The 22,449-nt window shown below is 39.5% G+C and overlaps 1 protein-coding gene across 1 annotated transcript in view; it reads right to left on the bottom strand.

Annotated features, from left to right (window-relative positions):
• Window positions 1-22,449, bottom strand: part of Rock2 (Rho associated coiled-coil containing protein kinase 2) — a 103,962-nt gene that overhangs the window by 11,302 nt on the left and 70,211 nt on the right. Inside the window, 21 exon segments of the mRNA XM_059248192.1 lie at window positions 144-312; window positions 638-817; window positions 2,097-2,191; window positions 2,271-2,364; window positions 4,454-4,640; window positions 5,239-5,342; window positions 6,656-6,725; window positions 7,442-7,626; window positions 7,944-8,104; window positions 11,368-11,527; window positions 14,210-14,316; window positions 15,054-15,300; window positions 15,509-15,600; window positions 15,690-15,825; window positions 17,053-17,101; window positions 17,222-17,301; window positions 19,333-19,344; window positions 20,072-20,132; window positions 21,434-21,593; window positions 22,285-22,354; window positions 22,356-22,377. Coding sequence (XP_059104175.1) covers window positions 144-312; window positions 638-817; window positions 2,097-2,191; window positions 2,271-2,364; window positions 4,454-4,640; window positions 5,239-5,342; window positions 6,656-6,725; window positions 7,442-7,626; window positions 7,944-8,104; window positions 11,368-11,527; window positions 14,210-14,316; window positions 15,054-15,300; window positions 15,509-15,600; window positions 15,690-15,825; window positions 17,053-17,101; window positions 17,222-17,301; window positions 19,333-19,344; window positions 20,072-20,132; window positions 21,434-21,593; window positions 22,285-22,354; window positions 22,356-22,377 — 2,441 coding nt within the window.

Raw genomic sequence — 22,449 nt, 5'->3', positions numbered from 1 at the left:
TGAATCCCCACTCCAAAAAGTAGGCTTTCCCTCAAAGAAATGCCCAATATTTTTCTCCAGAGCAAAGTCAGTCATGGACCTGAAAGCACACAGCTGACTGACATTTCAGGCAAATAAATACAAGGCTGACCAAAAACGTGTACCTGGAAAACCATCATCGGGCTCAACTTCTCCTGGTCCACTGCCTATACTGGAACTGTCCATACCAATATGCAAGGCCTGGAGCTGTGACCGCAGCTGCTCAATGTCACTGTCTTTACTGTCCAGGGTCATCTGGAGTTCAATTCGAATCTGGCTCTCTTCAGCTATTTGCTGTAGGAGGACATATTAACAGATGAGATGGACACTGTAACTGCAGGTCATGGTTCAGTAATAATTACGAATAGAAACATTCTGTAACCACACAGACAAGGAAATAACTCTGTCTTTAAGAAAGGTTTTCAAGCCGGGTGGTGGTGGCGCACGCCTTTAATCCCAGCACTCGGGAGGCAGAGCCAGGTGGATTTCTGTGAGTTTGAGGCCAGCCTGGGCTACCAAGTGAGTTCCAGGAAAGGCGCAAAGCTACACAGAGAAACCCTGTCTCGAAAAACCAAAAAAAAAACAAAGAAAGGTTTTCAGTGTAAAAGAGTATTCTTACAGCCTGCATTTCATTCAGTTCTTTCTGGTATTTGATCATCTGCTGCGTCAACTTTTCACGTTCAGACTTAAGCTCCATATGGAGTTTCCTGTTCTCCTTCTCTTTCCTTCGTACATCTGTGTCACTGCCACGCTTGACAGGTTCTTTGCGATTCATGATCTCCGCCAACTTATTCACAGCCTTAAAAAATAAGCATATAATAAATAATTATGTTGATGTCTTCTCCTCAGAAACTCACCTATTACAAGCTCCATGATCACCAGCAATTCCTCTCCTACAGACAGGGCTAAGAAGACACCCTTTGGAGCTTGGGCAGAGGCTCAGTCAGTAAAGTGTCCACTGTACAAGCAGAGGGACCTGAGTTCAGATCCTGACACCCATGTGTAAAGCCAGGCACAATGGTGCTTGCTCTAACTGCAGTGCTGGGGAGGTGGAGACAGGAGGATCCCTCAGGTTCAGCTAGTCCTGCCCAATCTGTGAGCTCCAGACTTGGTGAGAGATCTTGTCTCAAAATATACAGTGGAAAGGGGCTGGAGAGACGGCTCAATGGTTCAAATGCTGTCCAGTTTCCGGTGGGACTGAGTTCAGCTCCCAGCACCCATGTCAGGCACTTACAACCACTTGTAACTACAGCTCCACTGGACCCAACACCCTCTTCTGCTTCCATGGGCACATAAACAAATGAAGGTAAGTCCTTTTTTTTAAAGGGGGGTGGGGGGAAGCAGATAGTAACAGAGGAAGACACCAGAAGCAGTATCTGGTCTCCACATGCCACACACATATGCACACACTTCACATGTACACACATATGCACATACACACACCTATACAAGCACACACAAAACTTTTACTTTAAATAATGCACTTCTTTTTACTAATATTCGTCCTGTATTCTAAATAGTTTTTTATTCTCATGATTTTTGAGAATGATAATTTAACGTGTTTGAAGGGCTGTGAGTATAGCTTGGGTAGAATGCTTGCCTAGCGTACGCCTGGATGTATTCCCCAATAAATTACACGCTTGACCTGATGTCATTTTCTACTAATTCAACTTTTACTATAAGAGAGATTTTAATAGGCAATTGTCCTCTTCCTATCTGGAGGAAGTAAATTCTGTCTTGGCACTAAAATGTACTTTGTCCCACAACAGAGAACAGGACTAGCACCCACGTGTGCTGGTACAAATCCAGCTATGGGAGCTGGCAGAGGGTGTCAATAGTCACATATGCCCTTTCAGAGCACCTGACTCTTCTCAGGCTATTAGCAAATAAGAAAAAGCTGCAAGAGAATGTGGGACATACGAAGTTCCTCCTAACTGGACAGAAGTAAACCAGGAAACTGTCTAAACACTGGTATTGCAATGAGCACAGCTACTGCCCTGGAGGGCCAGAGGTGACAGGTGACAGGTGTCAGTGATGAGAACAAAGTTCAAAGGCGCATTTGCCCTCTGGTGCCGTACCTGGGTCTTGAGTGTTCTCTCCGTCAACAGCTGCTTCTCAAACTGAGCTTTAATCGATGCTGCGCTGATCTCTTCATCTTTCAACTTGGAGAGTTCTGAAAAGAGAGAGACCAATTACACCAACAGCTCCAGCTCCAGGTGTGTTCACAGCAAGCCCCTCCTGCTCATACATACGCTCTTGAGTGTCTTTCAGCTTGTTGTTCAGCTCTTCCTTCTCGTTTGCAAGATTCGCAACATCACTAGTTAGTGTCCTATTGGTTTCTTCGAGCTAAGAAACAAGGGGGTGGGGGACCGGACACACCATGTATCAAATTACACACCTTTAGTTGTCAAACAGTAATCCAAATTAAGACCCCCCAGAACACTTCTCACCTCCTCACTTGCCCTTGTGTTACCACACAGACTTGCCCTTGATAAAACTGCTGCTCCCTCAAAACTTCTTACATATTTCAAAAAGCCAAAACTTTGCCCTTGTTTCACAACTCCTTAGCATTTTTTAAATGAGAAAACTATTTAATAAATCAAGAAAATGGAAAACAAAGGAAGGTGTTCCAATCACGCAGATTAAGTTTAAAAACTGTAGTATTTCCCTCACAATGTTACTTTAAAATGAAAAATTAGATTTTATTGAAAAAGCTGACATCCTTTTTCTATATTTCTTTGAGATTATATTCCTATCCTTCCTTCCTCAAGTTTTATTGTAATTTATACATTCAACTTTCCCACCAAATACTTCAAATTTCCATTATGAACACATGAAATAATATATGTGATTTTTAAAATTAAGACTCACTTAATACATTATGGTAGGGCACACCCTTCACCCTAGCACTCAGTGAACAAATGCAGGAGGATGCCTATGAATTCAAGGCCAGTCCGGTCTACAGAGTGAGGCCCAGGCAGCCAGAGATAGTGAGAATTAAGATACTATGTGGGAATGGCAGATAACTTTTCTAATCCCAGCACTTGGGAGGGTGAGGCAGGAAGAGGATTGTGAATTCTGGGCCATCTTGAGATCAAAATAAAGAACAACAAAATGTATTACCCTGCTGAGCTATATATATATATACACACACACATACATATATACTCCAACTTCTGTTCACTTCCATTTTCTACCATACTTAATGTACCTCCCTCAGTTTTGTTTGCTGAGACAGGGGTGCATGTACTCTAGTCCTCCATCTTGCTGTATGACCAAGGGTGTTCTTCAACTTCTGGCCCTCTTGTCTTCACATCCCAAATGTTGGGATTACAGCCATGTACTACCACATCTGTTACTTTTAATTTTAATATAATGTATATAAGTGTTTTGCCTGAATGTATGCTTCTGTAGCATGTGTATGCAGGGCCCTCAGAGGCCAGAAAGGGGTGTCAGACACCCTGGAACTAGAGAGCTGTTATGACAAGTGTGAGCTGCCACGTGGGTGATGGGAATCCAATCCTGGTAGGTCCTCCGGAAAAGTAGCCAGTGCTCTTAAGCACTGAATCCTCTCTCCGGCCTCCACACCTCCACTCTCCTTACCTGTTTACTGATAGAGATGTGAGGGTTTGCTATTATAAGCATTTATGTGGCTCTAAGCACTGTGCTAGTTTCTTTAGCATAGATATCTTAGTGTGTTTTTTTTGGGGTGTTACCATACACCTAAAATTTACTAGAAAATGTCATATTATATTGACTAAATTACAGATATTATATTGAACTGAACTCTCATGTATTGTAAAGTAAAATGCCATTTTCCAGACCCTTGAAGTTGTCAGCTTATCTCAGTCATGTAAAGGGTGTGCAATGGTTTCAACCTACGGGATTCATCTGACCTGCTGGAGAATAGTATCCACTTATGTATTTGAGCTGTCTCTTTTGGCCAATTTTCTTCTAAATTGTTTCATCTACTTTATTAAATTATAGGAGTTACGTAAGTATTCTAAAGAGTAATCCTCTGTTTAATATACACAAGCATCTTTTCTTTGTTATTTAGGCTGTCTTCTGTCACATACATGTTTTGGGTTCTAATTGCTTGAAATTTTTTATTTTTCACATTTGGTCCTTAAGCTAGGTACAATTTACTTAGTAAGGATCTAACTTTATTCCTTTCACACAAAAATCCCATCATTCCAAAACCATTGATTGACCGAGTCCCTTCCTGCTCGCTTTATTACTATTTGCACAAACATCAAGGTCTCGTGTATGCACCTCCCTCTGTCAGCTATCCACTCCCCTTCCTGTGGCATTCCGTCGGTCCAAAAACTCTGCAGTGTTCCTTTAGTTAGACTCAGTCACACCTGACACAGCCCCAGATGTTTCTGAGCCTTGCTGACACAACCATGGAACTACAAACCCAGAGCACACGACTTACAGACGCAATGGTGGCATCCTTCTCAGTGAGCTCTTGTTTGTGTCTAGCCATCATTTCTTTTATCTCCAGCTCTTTCATGATCTTCTCTTTTTCCAAATCAGAATACTGTTCCTCAGCAATGGAACGAGCCAGCTGCTCAGAATCTGCTTTGGTCAGGGTGATCTCCAGCTGGGCAGCCAAAGAGTCTCTGTATTTGAGAGATATGTCATAAAAATGGAAGCATACGGTAATGGGATTGAACCCAAGGCCTCATGTATTCTAAGCACACAGTCTACCTAAGCTGAGTCCCAGATCCCTTGGAGATGGTTTTTTTTTTTTTTTCTAAAAGATTTATTTATTATGTATACAGAAGAGGGTGCCAGGTCTCATTACAGATGGTTGTGAGCCACCATGTGGGTGCTGGGAATTGAACTCAGGACCTCTGGAAGAGCAGTCGGTGCTCTTAACCTCTGAGCCATCTCTCCAGCCCTTTTTTGTTTTTGTTTTTTGTTTTTCAAGACAAGGTTTCTCTGTGTAGTTTTGGTGCCTGTCTTGGAACTCACTCTGTAGACCAGGCTGGCCTCAATCTCACAGAGATCCACCAGCCTCTGCCTCCTGAGTGCTGGGATTAAAGGCATGTGCCACCACCACCCGTGGAGATGGCTTTTTAATAATCAATTTTCATTAGGAAGTCAAAAGTCTTTCTCCACTTGATTCCCCATCAGATTTTTTACTTGGTGGAAAAGAGGCTGAGAACAGGGCACGTGGCACGTATCCATGAACAAGGGACCAGGTCCTGCCCTTACCTTTCATCCTGTAAATCCTGCTTCTTCTGCTGTAATTCTTTACAAAGCTTAGTCTTCTCTTCACTTTCTTCCTTAAGTTCTCTAACTTGTGTCTTATAGAGGGTCTAAGCAGCAAAACAGAAATGTGTCCATTATCACCAAGAATATGACTTACATTCAAAACCTAGCCAGACAAAAACCTCAATATATACAAATATTTACTTAATGTTGAGTAATTTGGGGCTCCTGAGAAATCAATAGTTTTGTGGGTTTTCCCATTTTCCAGTCCCCAATTAATAAACAAATATTTGGCTAGTAGCCAAAGTGCACTGTAGATTATGTATCCTATGTTCACTTCCTAGCATACTCAACCCCTAAAAAAGCCAGTTAACAATGTATATAGTATGACTTTCAACTGAATATTACAGCAATAATTCCAATTAAATGTACAGGCTGGCAGTATAAATGAAGAGGTAATGAAAACCATATTGCTAGGCAGTGGTGGTGGACACCTTTAATTCTGGCACTCAAGAGGCAGAGGCAGAGGCAGATGGATCTCTGAGATCAAGGCCAGCCTGGTCTACCGAACAAGTTCCAGGACAGCCAGGGCTACACAGAGAAATCCTGTCTTGAAAAACCGAAAAGGAAGAAAGGGAGGGAGGGGAAATACTTTGTATTTTTAAAGTGGTCTCAAAAAACCCCACAAATATCAAAATGACAATTTTATTCCTTTCATTACAAAAGCACAATTTCCAAAAGGTGATGCTTTTAAGCAGCTTCACAGATTGGCAATAATAGTTTATGCCTAGGATTATGTTCTAGTAACAACAGCCGATTTGTTGTTTTAAGACAGTTGTCTTCCCTTCGGTTGCCCAGATTGGCTTCAACGTTGTGGGATCAAGTGATCTTCCCACCTCAGCCTGCCTGGTAGTTGCAACTGTAGTCATATACCACCAAGGCAGTCTGATAAAGGATTCCTGTAAAACAAGCCATAGTCTTTTGCCCAGCACTTTTTTTTTCTTTTTTGTGATATAGTGGGTATTGAACCCAGGACCTCCTCCATGCTAGGCAAGTATTTTACCACTGTGCTACATCCCCAATCCCTGTCTGTTTTTTATGAGTTGTGTATGACTCCACCCAAATCGCTGTCTGGTATGATGGTAAACTACTATAATCCCAGTACTCAGGAGGTGAAAGTTTGCACATTGGAGCCCAGCCTGGGATATACAGCGGGACTGTTTAAAAAACTAAAACCAAAGTAAGCCGAGGCGAAGAAACCAACGTTGTGTTTCTACCCTCTTCTGACCTCCCAGGGTACCAGGCATGCACACGGTACACATGCATGCCTACACCCAAAATACGGAAACACATCAAGTGAAACAAATATGTGTTTCAATCAAGAGACAATCATTCTCTGGTTCTGCAGGAAGTGCCTTACTGAGAAATACTGCTCCGCTTCAAGCTGGTCTTGCAACTCCTTCATCTGCCCGTCTGCATCCTGCCGCTCTCTGTGAACACGAAGAGACCAAGTCTTTAGTAAGGTATACGCATTTAAACGCAGCTATTCTGCAAAGAATCCCTGCAATCAAGTCACTTTCATGCTAGCACCAACTTCACCACTGCCTCCTTCCAAACTCTCGTCCCTGCAGGCCTGGTGGCAGGGTCTGTAATTCCAGCAACTGGGAGGCTGCGGCAGGAAGGACTGTGAGTTCAAAGCCAGCCTGGAGAATTTCATGAGACCATGTATCAAAAAACAAAACAAGAATCCAAACAACTGAAAGCCAGATGTGGTGACTGGTATGTGGAGTCCTAGCACTTTGGAAGCTGAGGAAGGAAAATCCCTGGGAGGCTGTGGCCAGCCAGGGCTACACAGTGAGACTATAAAAACAGTTATAACAACAAAACACCAAAAACAACCCAAGAAACCACACACACACAAAAAGAAAACCAATTCCTTCAGTATTGTGCATAGGCTTTTCCTGAGGCTGTATGTCATATCATGATGTCATTAATCCCACAGCTAATACCTGCATTTTAAGTTTTATTTTACTTTCATATTTCTACATAAGTTGGCTCTGGAATTCCAATCTGTTTCATACTCGCAAGTGTTGGGATTATAGGAATTATCACCTCTGGCTTTCATTTTAAATAAATACCATTATATATGTAACACACAAAACCTCTCAGAAGTCATCAATCAAACTGTTTGAACCAATTAACTTACTTTCGAAGTTCAGCATTTTGCTTTTCCAAGTTCATTTTCATTTCCATGAGATGATTATTTTCCTGCTTTATCTGCTTTTCTGACATTTTTAGGGTGTTGACTTGCTGGGTCTGCATCTTCAGATCATTTTGCATAAGGCAACGCTTCTGAGTTTCCTGCTCTATTTTTAATGTCAAATTTCTAACCTAAAAAGGTAAATTGTATACTCTGTATTTAAGTAAATTATTTGGATTTTTCTCAAGAATAATGCTTTTCTTACTCATATCACATTAAAATATAGATAATATTTCTAATATTTTTAAAGAAAACATAATCTTTAAGGTATAAGTAACTTAAAATTATTCAGTTATGACTGACTTACTCTATCACCAAAATCCATTCAACCCAACAGATTCTACAGACTATTACAAGAAGTTTAATAATGCCGTCACCACTCGATGTCCCCGATAAAGCCAGTTTCTTATTGGCTCATTAACTTTCACTTAGTATAATTCACACTCACATCCTCACTTAGCACATCTTTCTGCTCCAGCAGCTCGCTGAGTTTCTGCTGTGACTGTTTGAGATCACAGTCCAATAGAGAGCATCTTTTCTCAGCTTCCAGGAGCAGGTTCTCCACCTTCTGCTTTAAAGACCTTTCTTCCAACAGCTTCTTCTCCATTTCTAGTACAATGAAAGTGGACACAACTATGAGTCTGAAATGTAAGTATTTTAATTAAGAGCAAGTGGTACTGTCCTACATTGTTATTTGTTTCTAATTGAACATTTTTTTATCACTTCAAATATATTTGGAATATTATGAATTTTAGGCTACTTGTGATACTACATCTATTCTAGTGGAAAAAAGATAATCCTGTCTTTGTGCTTCTGTAAGACACTGGCATCTTTCAATAAAACAGTGTGACTTATTTTTACCCGAAAGCATTCCAGGCAGATTCTATCACTTCTCTTTCCATAGTAATATATTATTACATAGGGGCTGAAATTATGTTTGGGGAGACAGACTCAGGAACCAAACTTTCTGACCTTAAATCTTGGCTCTGCTGCTTACTAATTATTTGAGTAGGTAAATTAACTTCTTTGGCCTTAACTTCCTTCCATCTAGGAAGGTAATGGTATTTAATCTCCAGCATATGGCAAGGAAGTTTTTAAGTTAATACATATATGTGACTTAAAATCCAGGCAGGCATATGGCAGGCATTAGCAAGTAAATGCTCATAAACACTTATAATGTTTTTTTTTAATTAGTAAAATGGTAGGAGAAAATGGAGTAAATCTACAAAGTATTATGCTTACTTAGTAGGAATGCAGGTAATCTTTGCTTTTTTAAGCTATACTTTCCTTCATTTTTCTAAATGATTTGCAATAAACCTAACATCAATCAGGAAAACAATCCTTTAAAAGCATTTTTTTCATCTTAAGGTGATCAATGAAGTGTATCCCTAACCAAGTAAGTTCAATTTTAAACCTAAATTTTGGTTAATCTTTTGATTAGTATTTCAGTTCATTTCCAAGGAGGATTCCTCTGCCCTCTCACACCTAATGTTTAACACCCAACCATCATTTACAAAGTTCCATTAGGTAAGAATGAACTACATTAATTTTCAGGTCTTTTTTAAGTGTACATGTGTTCACACGTATATAGAGGCTTAAAGCTGATGTTTGTATTTTCCTTGTTTGCTCTCCACTATCTATGTGGCAGGGCCCTTGGTGGGTGAACATGGAAGCTACTAATTCTGGCTTTTCTAGCTAGTGAGCTTGCCCCAGGGATATCATCCTCCCGCAAGGCCCCATTTCCTGAGTGCTCGGATTCCAGGTGGCTGCTGTGCCTGCCTGGATTTCATAAGGGCCCATCCATGTACAACAAGTACTTTATCCATCAAACCGTCTCCCTCCCTGACCAGACCTGAAAATATTTAATGAAGGGTCTTCAAAACTGTGCAGATAGATGAAACATTCTCTACATGCTACCAAGTAGAAAGTATTTCTAATTATTTTATATGTACAATTGCACTTGATTATCACAACCTAACAACGCCTCATTATCCCTTTTACTGAAAACTAGACACAGTCATACTGGCAATAGTTACTTGTTCAAGCCATATTCTTAATCTATGTATATAGATCTAGGCTTGAAAGATATCTATAGTATTTACTGTCTGCCTACGCGTAAAATATAAGGAAGCCATCACATATCATGTATTAGTGTTCCAAGTAACCACTGGAAACAATTAAAAGTTATATTGAATTATTTCACTTTTGTCAGTTTGGAAAATAATCAAAAAATAAATGCATTTGTTTACTCAATAAATAAATTATTTATTTAAAAAACCACACCATATTGGTGTAGAGAACAGAAAGAACCACAAGAAAACTTCCTGAGGTGGTAGACATATTCTACAAACTTGCTTTGGTGATAGCTGTATGAGTGTAACACAAACATCCAAACTATTCAACTTTACTGCATATAAATTATACCTCAAAACAACTTAACTCTCTTCTAGGCCACAGACAAGGAAATACACAATCCATTAACTTCATCTCTTCAGATTAGACCTTTCTAACTAAAGTACCTGCTTCAGTTCTCCCTCTTCCCTCTCCCCCTCTCCCCCCCTCCCCTCCTCCCCTCCTCTCCCCTCTCCCCTCTCCCTCTCTCTCTCTCTTTTTGAGACAGGGTCTCACTGTGTAGCCCCAGCTGAGACCTACCTGCTTCGTCCTCCTCTGTGCTGGGATTAAAGGCATGTGCCATCATTCATGACTCATTTCATTTCTTATCACCCTGAATTACTGCTTTAAACTAAGTTGGTTGTGATAAGAAAATCTAAATGTTAATTATATTTAAAGAGTGAAAGGCTACTTCTTCTAAGCTATTCATAATAGTCTGCCTCAATAAGTAGTGAAATTTCTGACCCAGAGTTTTAAGATTTGGACAAAAATATTTTTAAGTACTGATTATTTCTGGAATTTCAAGTCTATTTTAATAAGAAATCGGAAACAAACTATCCTAAGATAACTCTAATTCAAAGATTGGTGGTCTGCGGAAGCTAACTTTGAGATATACTAGTATGAGATGGCTTTAATAAAATCTGACTGGCATCTTTAGTATGTCAGAGTCCAAAATACTCAGTGAGCTGAATAGTTGAGCTCAGTGGTTCTCAACCTGAGGGTCATGACCCTTTGGGATCAAATAACCCTTTCACATGGGTCACCTAAGACCATAGGAAAACACAGATATTTACATTATGATTCACCATAGTAGCAAAATTACAGTTATGAAGTAGCAATGAAAATAATGTTATGTTTGGGGTCACCACAACCTGAGGGACTGTATTAAAGGGTCATAGCATCAGGAAGGTTGAGAACTACTGCTCTAGCTGGACTATTATGCAAGTTTTGGTGTTATATAACTATTAATACTTTTGTAACACAGCTAGGGAAATCTCAAAGTACAGTAAATATTATGTCAAAGGATGTATTTCCCAAATATCAGTACAGAGCACCACATTATACACCTTATGCCATCGATGCCACTGATGGATGGGAGATAATTTTGTATTTGGGCTTTAGTTTCTTAGAAACTGTTGTAATGATACAAGGGTTTTTAAAATATATCAAGTTTCCCTGGTACTTTTCTTCCTTTTAGCTCCCAATACTTGGCAATATAAATACATATTTTATTTTGTAAAAGCGAAGACTGTCTCTAGAATCAACTCTTGGACAATGTTGCTGGGAGCACAGCTCACAGTGCATACCTTTCATGGAGTGTTGCTGGGAGCACACCTCACAATGCATACCTTTCATGGAGAGTGTTGCTGGGAGCACACCTCACAGTGCATACCTTTCATGGAGAGTGTTGCTGGGATCACACCTCACAGTGCATACCTTTCATGGAGAGTATTACTGGGAGCACACCTCACAATGCATACCTTTCATGGCTTCTGATTTAGCTTCTTCAATGGATTCATAGATCTTGTTTTTATCTGCTAGACGTGCTTTTGTGGTCTTGTGTTCAGCTTCTTCTTGCTCTAAACTCTGCTGTATCACTTTCAGTTGATATGTCATATCTATTTCCATGTTGCTCTTTTCCTATGAAACATTATCAATGGTGATTATTAACAGAATTTCAAAAACTTTTAAAACAGTCTCAGTAAGAATGTTCAGTATCTTCCTTCCCTTCTTCATCTAAGTTTCTTGTGACATAATGACTGGCCTCTGCCACTCATCCACTGTTTTGAGACTGGAACTGAGCCTGTTTGAAGTGACTAGAGTGCCCTTCTCACCATACAATCCTACTGGGCTCTCCTAGTCTGTTTCTCTAGCTGCAGCCCTGACACTGCCCACTGATGACAGTGTATCCCCAGGCTCTTCCTAACCAGCTCTCACATTTCCTGTGACTCTGAAGGTTCCCCAGCTGCCTCTCAAATGCTAGTTTTACTTTTTTACAATTATCTATTTTATTTTAAATGTGTGTATGCATGCTTTGCTTCTGTATATGTATGTTTACCACACGTGTGCCTGGTGCCTGTGTAAGTCAGAAGAAGGTGACAGATCCCCTAGAATTGGAATTATAGATAGTTATGAGCCACCTTGTGAGTGCTGGGAACCAAACTTGGGTCCTCCGCAAAAAGAACAAGTGCTCTTAATTGCTGAACCATCTCTCCAGCTGCAGGACTCTGGTATTCTTTAGATACAAGGTCTCTCTTCCTAAAGCACTATTTTTCAAACTTTAAAGATGTTATCTAGCAGCCATGCATGGTGGTCAGACCTTTAATCCCAGCACTCGGGAGATAAAGGCAGGCAGATCTCTCAAGTTTGAAGCCAGCCTGGTCTACATAGTGAGACTCTGTCTCAAACAAACAAAAGAAGCCATGTTTGCTGGTTGCGGGTGGTGGCACACACCTTTGATCCCAGCACTCAGGAGGGAGAGGCAGGTGGATCTCTGTGAGTTTGAGACCAGCCTGGTCTACAGAGTGAGTTCCAAACAGTTCCAGGTTTCTCAGTTACACAGAGAAACCCTGTCTCAGAATAACAAAAAACAAAAGCACAGACATGTTCTAAGTTTGAAAGTCTTGAATAATAGAAGTCAGTCTATTTTCTACATATGCCCCAGGATTTGCTACACAGAGTATACGGCCAACACAACCTGAAGTATATACTATCTTACCCCTAAAGGATTAGTTTGATGACTGACAGCCATGATGACATGACTCCATTAATACCGACTAACCAAGCAAACCATACCGTAAGTTACTTTCCCTATCCTGTCCTACAGCTAGAGTCTGCCTCTTTACCTGCCCAGCTCTGACACAGCACGTCAGGGCTCATTTTCTACACCCGAAAGGCATACTACGTCCAAACAGCTAGCATTTTGTTTGCATACAAAGCATTAGAATTATCTAGGGCAGTGGTTCTCAACCTTCTTAATGCTGTGACCCTTTAGTACAGTTCCTCATGTTGTGGTGACCCCAACCATACAATTATTTTCACTGCTACTTCCTAACTGTAATTTTGCCACTTTTATGAATCATAATGTAAATGTCTATGTTTCAGATGGTCTTAGGTAAGTGAAAATGTCATCTGACCTCCCAAATGGGTTGCAACCCACAGACTGAGAACCATTGACCTAGGGGCTTTATTATTACTTACTTACTTACACTCACTTACTTACTTACACTCACTCTATCTATCTATCTATCTATCTATCTATCTATTTATTTATTTATTCATTTATTTATTTTGAGCCTGGGACTCACCAGGTAGCCTTGAGCTCAAAGAGATCCACCTGCCTCTGTTTCCCCAGGGCTGGTATCAAAGGTTTGTATCATCATGACCAGCTTATTATCACTTTTAAAATTATCTATCAGACTGTGATATTATTAAAAGCAACACTGCATCTTAATCTTTCCTAAAGAAAATATTAAATACTCAGATCAATGAATAAACAAATGAAAATAAAATATTAACTAGAAATAATCTCTGGCTCCATAGTTTGCTTTTTTTTTTTTTTTTTTTTTTAAAGAATCTCTGAAGTCAGAAGTCATATATTTCCCCTTGGGCTTTTCAGAACAGGGTTTCTCTGTTTAACAATCCTGGCTGACCTGAAACTCGCTTCGTAGACCAGGCTGGCCTTAACTCAAGAGACCTACCTGGCCCTGCCTCCCATGTGCTGGGATTAAAGGCGTGTGCCACCACTGTCCAGCACAAGTCATATTTTAATTTTGTTATTATATTAATTTTAATATATCCCAGTCCAAATTTGAATGTTCCTACATTGTATGAGATTCTCAAAGATTAAAATGTTTATCTTAAAAAGTCTAAATTTCCAGGGCTGGAGAGATAGCTCAGGAGTTAAGAGCATTGGCTGAGTTCAATTCCCAGCACCCACATAGTAGCTCACAACCACGTATAACAGGATCTGATGCCCTCTTCTGGCATGTAGGTATACATGCATAACACTTACGCATAAAATATAATAGATAAAAAATTTTAAAAAGTTTGAATTTCCTCTGGGTCTCTAAAAGAATCATCATTATATACACTGAGTCCCTTCCTTCATAGAATCTGGCATACCAAGGGCTGCCTGTATGGTATTAAAGCTATAGTCCTTGCTCACACAGTCACGTCCAAATAGAAAAGTACACGCATATGTGACAATACTCTACCTACCACCTAGTGACTAATGACTCATGACTCCTCATTCTAGTCATTTTTCTTAGTAAAATCATGCTGTCCTTGTCTCACACACAAAGGGCAGTGTGCCACGGTTACCTTCTCCAAGTCAGTGAGCTTCTCCTGCAGCTGTCTCTTCTCCAGCTCTACCTTTGCCAGTAAGACTTTCCCAGTCTTCAAGTCTTCTTCCAGCCCAGATAGTCTACCTGAGAATTGAAACATTGTTTAAAACAACATACTATGCATGCTTTCAATTAAGAATTAAGAATTATCTACCTCAAACTTTGGAGTTGTTATTTGTGAGCAAGAGTTTTATAACTTGTCAGAAGAGTACTTTAAAAGTTAATTTAGCTAGAACTCAATTGACCACCTAAACCTAATAAATACTGTTTGAAAGTATATCTTTTGTTCACAAATTCTTTATCAATGTACTTGTAATGTTGTAGTTTTATTTTGTGATTTTTATTTTAATCATGTGTATATGTGTGTCTGAGGATGGGTTTGTACATATGAGTGCAGTGTCCAAAGAGGCCAGAAGAGGGCACTGGAATCCCTGAAGCTGGAGTTGGAGCTAGTTGTGAGCCTCCTGGTAGAAGTGCTAAGAACTGAACTTCTAGCAATATGTGCTCTCAAACAGCTAAGCTGTCTCTCTAGGCCCAGGCTCTAACTTTACTAACAGAATACTATGTTAAAAAATGAAACAAACTGGGAGTGATGGCCCACGTCTTTAACCCCAGGTAGAGGCATGCAGATCTCTGAGTTCAAGGGCAGCCTGGTCTACATAGCAAGTTCTAGGACATCTGGGTCTACACAGAGAAATTCTGTCTTGAAAAACAAACAATAAGACAAACAAATAAAAAAAACCCAGGTTACTGTAAAGCATTATTGTTATTTCAAAATCATGAATTATCAAAAATCAAATCAAATGCAACCACTTTTATACCTTGTAAATCATGAATTATCTCTGATCCATGAGTCCGGTCCCTCCTTTCAGATTCTAGAGCTGATTGAAGATTGATAAATTCCTTTTCAAGCTTTAACTTGGCAGTCTCAAGTAGGCAGTTCTTATCTTGTAGATCTCTATTGTTAGATTCCAGCTGCTGAATCTGTTTGGAACTTTCCACCTGTGTTTTTCTTAACCGTGCTGCAGTATCAGACTCTGTTCGCAGCAAAGCATTAGCTTCATCCAGCTGTTACCCAATTAGAAAGCAAGCAGATAACCACAGATGTAACAGGATGAATAACACAGTACATCAATCTATTATCTTGTTACAAAGTACTTAAATAAAAAACTCAAGGTATCACCCCCTTGAGTATTAGAACCAAGGGCTTAGCAACACTGCAATCAGCATGAACAGGCATGGATAAACTCAGCACTTTACACACAGACCAACCTACTTGTTTCTGGAGCTGATTGACCTTCTCAGTGGATATCTGAGAGCTCTGGTTCCTCTTCTTCAAATCTTCAAGTTGATCTTTTAAGCTGTTAACTACGAAACAAAGCATTTTAGCAGCAGGCTTCAATACAACACACACATTCAATGTTTTTCTTAAACGTGTATTGTTTTCTATCACAAACCATCATTTTCTAGATTCCGTTTCTTGTCAGCTTCATGATCAGCTTTCCGTTGATACTCTGCATTTTTGTGCTGAAGAAGGGCCTTTTCTCTTTCCAACTGTCTCAGTGCTGATTCCACATTTTTCCTAAAAGTAATCTGAAATAACAATTAACATTATCAAAAGGAAATCGGCAGAGAAATCAGATCCAAACCCATCAGTAATCTCAAACACATAAAAAGAGACCTAAAAAGCTATCGTTGTTTTGTTAAAATGATAATGCTCCCCATGTCTGCAAAGCAGCACACTACAATGAAATAATCAAGACCTGTGCACTGGCTGGTTTTGTGTCAACACGACACAAGCCAGAGTCATCAGAGGAAGGAGCCCGAGTTCAGGAAACACCTCAGTGTGCTCCAGCTGTAAGGCATTTTCTCAAGTATTGATCAATGGGGGAGGGCTTAGTCCACTGTGGGTGGAGCCATCCTAGGCTGCTGGTTCTGGGTTCTGTAAGAAAGTGGGCTGAGCAAGCCAGGAGGAGCAAGCCAGTAACCAGCACCACTCCACGGCTGGCCTCTGCATCAGCTCCTGCTTCCGGAACTACTCTGAGTTCCTGTCCTGACTTCCTTCAGTGATGAGCAGCAATGCTGAAGTGTAACCCTTTCCTCCTCAACTTGCTTTCTGGTAGTGATGTTTTCATCACAGCAATAGAAACCCTAAGATAACCCTGAATATTTAATTTATTATACTACCAGAAGTCAAGCTCTCTGAAACTTTCTACAACTAATGAACCATCACTACTATTTATTTGTTTTGTTTTTTTGTTTTTTGTTTTTTCGAGACAGGGTTTCTCTGTGTAGCTTTGCGCCTTTCCTGGAACTCACATGGTAGCCCAGCCTGGCCTCGAACTCACAGAGATCCGCCTGGCTCTGCCTCCCGAGTGCTGGGATTAAAGGCGTGCGCCACCACCGCCCAGCCATCACTACTATTTAATCCCATGGTCCTAAAATGTTACTAATATCAACACTTTTTAAAAATGAATTACATCCTGTTTTTAAAGCATACCAGCCATTTTAATAATCAATAAAAGCAAGTTTCTTAAATTAATTTAGTATACAAAGTAATAGTTTCATTATGATATTTACATACATATATACTATCATACTTTTTAAAAAAAATTTGAAATGCCTACACAGAATTAACTCAAATTGGCAAGGCAAGCCTAGGTAATAGAAATCACCCTGAAGTGATTTCCATCTTATTCATTATGACACAGGGTAGGCTTTACTAATCTGTATTGCATGGCACTCTAAGAACTCTGTAGCTAAGAGGGTATCAAAGATTTCTAGTAACAGAAATGTTAATAAAGCACAGGAAATGTTTACCTCTTCTTCTAGCTCCTTTGCTGTTTTCTCTAGGCGAGTATTGATAGATCTAAGGATTAGAGAAAGACACAGTACATGAAGTAACTCTAGTTTACAGGACAAGTACAGTCTGTTCACTGAGAAAGCACGTATATAAAGCTCCAATTGAAATGCACTGCCTGGCACATACTTGCACTTCTGCTCCAGCTCCTCCTTGGCCTGCAGCTCACTGCTAAGGTGTTCTTCTAGTGCAGATATTTTTTTCTGAATCTGTCAAAAAATTATAGGAAATTATAAGTTTGGGTCACAAAGATGAGCGAGTGGCATAAGACAACAATGATCCCTATTTGGCCTTCCCTTACAGACCCTCTGTTGGAGTACAAGATTGGCACTGCTCATGGGGCTGACTTAGAGGGAAAGGGCCCTCGTCTCCTGCTTTCTCCTACAGCACACATACAGGCGTGAACACATTTACGAGAATAAACTCTTCCGTCATCCTACACAGTGATAGGAACACCACTATGAAGAAGGATTTAATGAATCTTGAGTAAATGACAGCTAATTCTATTTCAAATCCTCTTGTTTTTATTAGTTGTTTTAAAGCAAGTTAAAATGATAAAAAAATACTAAATAACACATTTGAAATAATCCTTTAAAATATTTACTATTATTATCTTTTTACATATATGCGTGCTCCTACATAAATTTAAGTGTACCACATCTGTGCAAGAGCTCTTGGAGGCCAGAAGAGGGCATCGGATCCCTTCCAATTGAAGCCACCATGTGGGTGCTGGGAATGGAACAAAGGTCCTCTATAAGAGCAATAAGCACTCTTAACTAACGAGTCATCTTCTAGCTCCAAAGAGTTTTTTTTCTTCATTTTTATGAGACAGGATCTCACTGTGTAGCCCTGAGTAGCCTGGAACTGCTATGCAGCCAACCTGGCCGTCAACTCACAGATCCACCTGCTGCTTCTGCTTCTGAGTGACAGAATTAAAGGTGTGTCCGTCCATGCCTTCCTTCTGTTTTTTGTTTTGTTTACAAGACTTAACTTTCTGAGATCCGATGGTGCCTTGGGTGCAGTATCAGGCACTTTATAAGTGTTGTCTCATTAACAGGAACAAACTACATAAGACAATGTCTCCCAAGTGTGGTGGCACATGTCTTTAAACTACTTAGGAGGCAAAGGAAGGAGCACTTCTGAGAGTTCAAGGCTAGCCTACTCTACATACTGAGTTCCAGGCCTCAAAATAACAACAACAATGGTAGTGGTGTTACACCCACTTGATTAACTGAAATTCAAACAGGTGAATACTCAGGCCAAGGGAGAAATGATACGCCTAAGCCAAGGTTCCAATGAGTATGTTCCCTGGAGGTTTCTCAAATATTCCATTCATCTTAAAAACAACAACAAACAATCAAGCAACTCCTCTATTGTACCCAAACAAGTGCAGGCTAAGAGCTGGGGAGCTGGCTCAGCCAGTAAGCTGCTCATTGCACAAGCATGAGGGTCTGAGTCTGGATCTCTACCATACACCTCAAAGTCAAGGCATGTTAGTCCCAGCACTGGAGAGGCTGAGGCAGGCACAGGCCAACCTGGTCTAGAGGGTGAGCTCCAGGTCAGCCAAGGCTACAAAGTGAGACTCATTTCCAAAACAAAACAATAACAAAATCAAGTCATGGAGGCTTGAGTCTCTAACTCCAGTACTGAAGGAGGGGAGTTTGGGAAAGTGTGAAGGGACAGGCAGGTCTCTGGGGTTTGCTGGCCAGTCTGGCTTAATCTCTGAGCTCCAGGTACGCTGAGACCCTCTTATAAACAAACAAACAAACAAACAAACAAATAAATAAATAAATAGAAATGAAAAGTGTGGAGAGTATTGAGGAAGATACTGACTCCTGGCCTCCACACAAGTGTATACATATAAACACATCCAATCACGTTCACACACACTAAGCATGTAAGTCACGTCAACTATCTTTACCCTCTTCAGTACACACACACCAAACCACTTTCCAAACAACTTTTTTTTTTTTTAAAGAAAATACAGCTAATGACTGAGTCAAGGTAAGTACTATTGGCTGCTGTAATACTCTAAACATACTATTACATGTCCTTGATAAATAAAAACAAAAAATTATATAACTCATTTTAAACAAAGATTTGTACGAAAAATAAAAGGGTACTTGGTAGAAAAAAGGATGGGAAGCCTCTTGGGTAGACGCAGTACTCCAAATGGGAAGCAGACTATGACTAGAGTAAAACATGTATTTTTCTCCTTTTCAGAGTATTGGACAACGTACCTCCTGACTTTCCTATTCAAAAAAAAAAAAAAGAAAAAGAAAAAAGAAAACATTCAGTGCTTGTTATATTTTATAAAAGTCCTACAATGTATATCATTCCAAAATTATCCAACAGGCTTTTCTACCTTTCGTTAAGTTTGAAGAAAAAATAGCATTGTAACTTGTATTTGTATGATTTAGCTTTTATGCAGTTACACAATAATAAACAGGAAGTCAGAATCTGAATCACTCCCTTACCTCTACACCCCACTGTATGTATGTATACTCTTTCACAGTACTAAGAGCATAACATCTTCTAACTGTATTAGAGCTATTTATAAATCTATCACTCTTGCTACTGAATGAAGCTGAAAGCAGATTCACATGAATGAATTACTTCAAAGTTGTGCTGCACACAGCACTTTACAAAGAATGGTATCTCACGATTCATAACAGAATAGCAAGTGAACTTTAAAAAATCAGTGGTATGATGGAGCTAGAGAGATGGTCTACTAGAGTACTAGCTACTCTGCAGAGGATCTGATGAATTCAGAACCCACTTGTTAGAACTCTAACTCCAATCTCAGGGGCTCCAACCCCCTCTTCTGGCCTCCACTAACATTGTATACACGTAGTGAACAGACATAAACAGGCAAAACACTCATATACAAAAAATAGAAATAAATGTTTTTAAAAAAATCAGTGGTATGAGTATTTGAACCTAACTAAAGTAAATAGAACAGTAAAAATGAACACATACTTCACTTTTCCTTGTTTGTATTGCATCATTTTCTCTACAAGATGGAGAGTCACTTAATAACCTGGAAAGACAGAAGACAAGGTTTCTTTGCATTCCACCTGAATCCATTTTGTATTCTACAGTCAAGCTGTTCTCAGATCTCACTTGAACATTCTAGGTGAAGCACTTATTCCATTGCTGGGCAGTCACGCCTCTCTACTCTGTATGACTTTGTTAGGACTAGAGGCACGACACGGACCTCTTCATCCCACTTGCATTTCTACAATGATTATATTTTATTTCTTCTTTTAGAAAGGAACAGCTCTTCTTTTTTGCAAAGATAACATAAGTGCTTCATGTTGTAACTTATACATCATCTTTTAAAAAACAACTTGTCACACTCATTTATTGTGTGTGTTCATGTACACAAATGCCAGGAGACACATTGGGAGGTCAGAGGACAGCTTGTGGGAGTCAGTTCTCTCTCCACCGAGGGGTGTCGTCAGGCTTGGCAGCACGTCTCCCTAGTGAGCCCTCATCTTTCAGTTGTGTCCTTCCCACCACCTCTAAACATGGCTAAGTCTCTGGTATCCCGGACACTCTTTTTTTAAAACATGTCTTCTTTAATTGTGTGTATAAGTGTTTTGCCTGAATGTTTGTTTGTCTGGGTACCACACGTGTGCCTGGTGCCCACAGAGGCCAGAGGAGGGCATTGGATCCCCTGGAACTGGAATTACAGATGGTGGTGAGCTGCCCTGTGGATACTCAGAATCAAACCCAGGTCCTCTGGAAGAGCAGTCAGTGCTCTTAACTACTGAGCCATCCCTCCAGTCCAACACCCTTATTTTGTTCAGAACTTTAAAGAGTTTTAAAACACTACCAGGAAGGTGACCGACTCATCTTCCCTGCCTGAGCTTTTCCTGGCTTTGTTATTTCATCCGAGGAAACACCTCGGACTTGAGCACACTGTGACAGCTGTCACTCCCCTCATTACATGTGGGGTACCAAGAAGTCTTTCAAACACTTTTAACAGTTGATTCCAGTTCTCAGTGACTCCTCCTTGCTTACCAGTCAAAAATTCCTCAGCAGAACATCCACTGGGATAATCTTTTTAAAGGTAAATATCACATTCTACCTTTCTTTACAATTCTGTGATTCTCTTATATCCTTCATGAGATAATAAACTCCATCAAAATCAAGTATTTGTTCTTACTGCATATCTTCAAAAGAATATAGGATAGTGCCTTTCAATCATTTATAAATGAATAAAATGTAACATTCAAACATCAAATGATGAAATAAAGTTAAAAATAGTTTAGACAGTCCATTAGGCAAAAGCCTGACAGTTAGGCTATGATAATTTTTAATAAATAAATCACATACAAATTTTCTCTAAAGTAGGTAAATCCTATAAAAGGCAGCTGATTTCCCACAAAAGCTTTAGGGATTGGGAAGGTCTCTACATCTCCTTTGTCATCCTCAATGTCATCAAAGTTGCTGCTGTCTATGTCACTGCTGAGCTCAGGCACCACTGGAGCTGCCGCTGGGGGGGAAGAAAATATTATTTCACTCACAGCCAAAACAGAAGATCAACTAATTGTTTATAATAGATATTTTATACAAAAATCTAGCAATATATCTTCCATCTGCCATTTCATAGAAGTAACACACTGTAAGTAATTTATTACTCTATTAGATCAGCTGTAAATATAGTCTAACACATCAAACAAGGAAAGTCTATTATATTATTCTAGGAGCTAAAAATTACAAGTAGCAATAACATACATATACTGTAGAGGATCCTCAGTTTTCTACATTTTTAAAGCAGAAATATTTCTTACTCTTAAAATGAATCAATATTATATGCATAAAATACAAGTAAATTACTATGTCTTATCAGAGTATGGTCTTAACAAACAACTATGAATTTACCAACGTAAGCACTCAAGTTAAAGGACTACACTCCATGACTGAGATCTACAAAACTGCCAAATTAAGAAATGTTATAATGTTTATTACAAAAAGAATTGGGAAATGTAGCTTAAAAAAATGCACACTAGTTTACTAGAAGAGTGAGGAACTATTTAGCTACAAATTTTGCCACAGAAAAAGATGATCTCTCAATTTAAAACTGAGTTATCACACACTCTATCAAACGTGCTATTTCAGAAGAGGAAATCAATTCATAAGATTCAAACTATGATAAAATGGAACACATGGATTGACTGACTTACTCTCTCTTATATTTTCCCAATTCCACTGATCATTCTTAAAGAAAGGATGCTGTTTGATTTCTTCTACCCCCATTTCTTCCAAGTCGTACCTCCCTAAACAATGCAGTTAAAGATCATATTATGAAAAATAAGAATATTAATTTTTTACATTTTCACCAAAGGGTC

This window comes from Peromyscus eremicus, chromosome 22, assembly GCF_949786415.1.
Source record: "Peromyscus eremicus chromosome 22, PerEre_H2_v1, whole genome shotgun sequence".
Classification (NCBI taxonomy): Eukaryota; Metazoa; Chordata; class Mammalia; order Rodentia; family Cricetidae; genus Peromyscus; species Peromyscus eremicus.
Note: the sequence above shows the minus strand (reverse complement) of the source record. Positions and strands in the feature narration are given on the sequence as shown.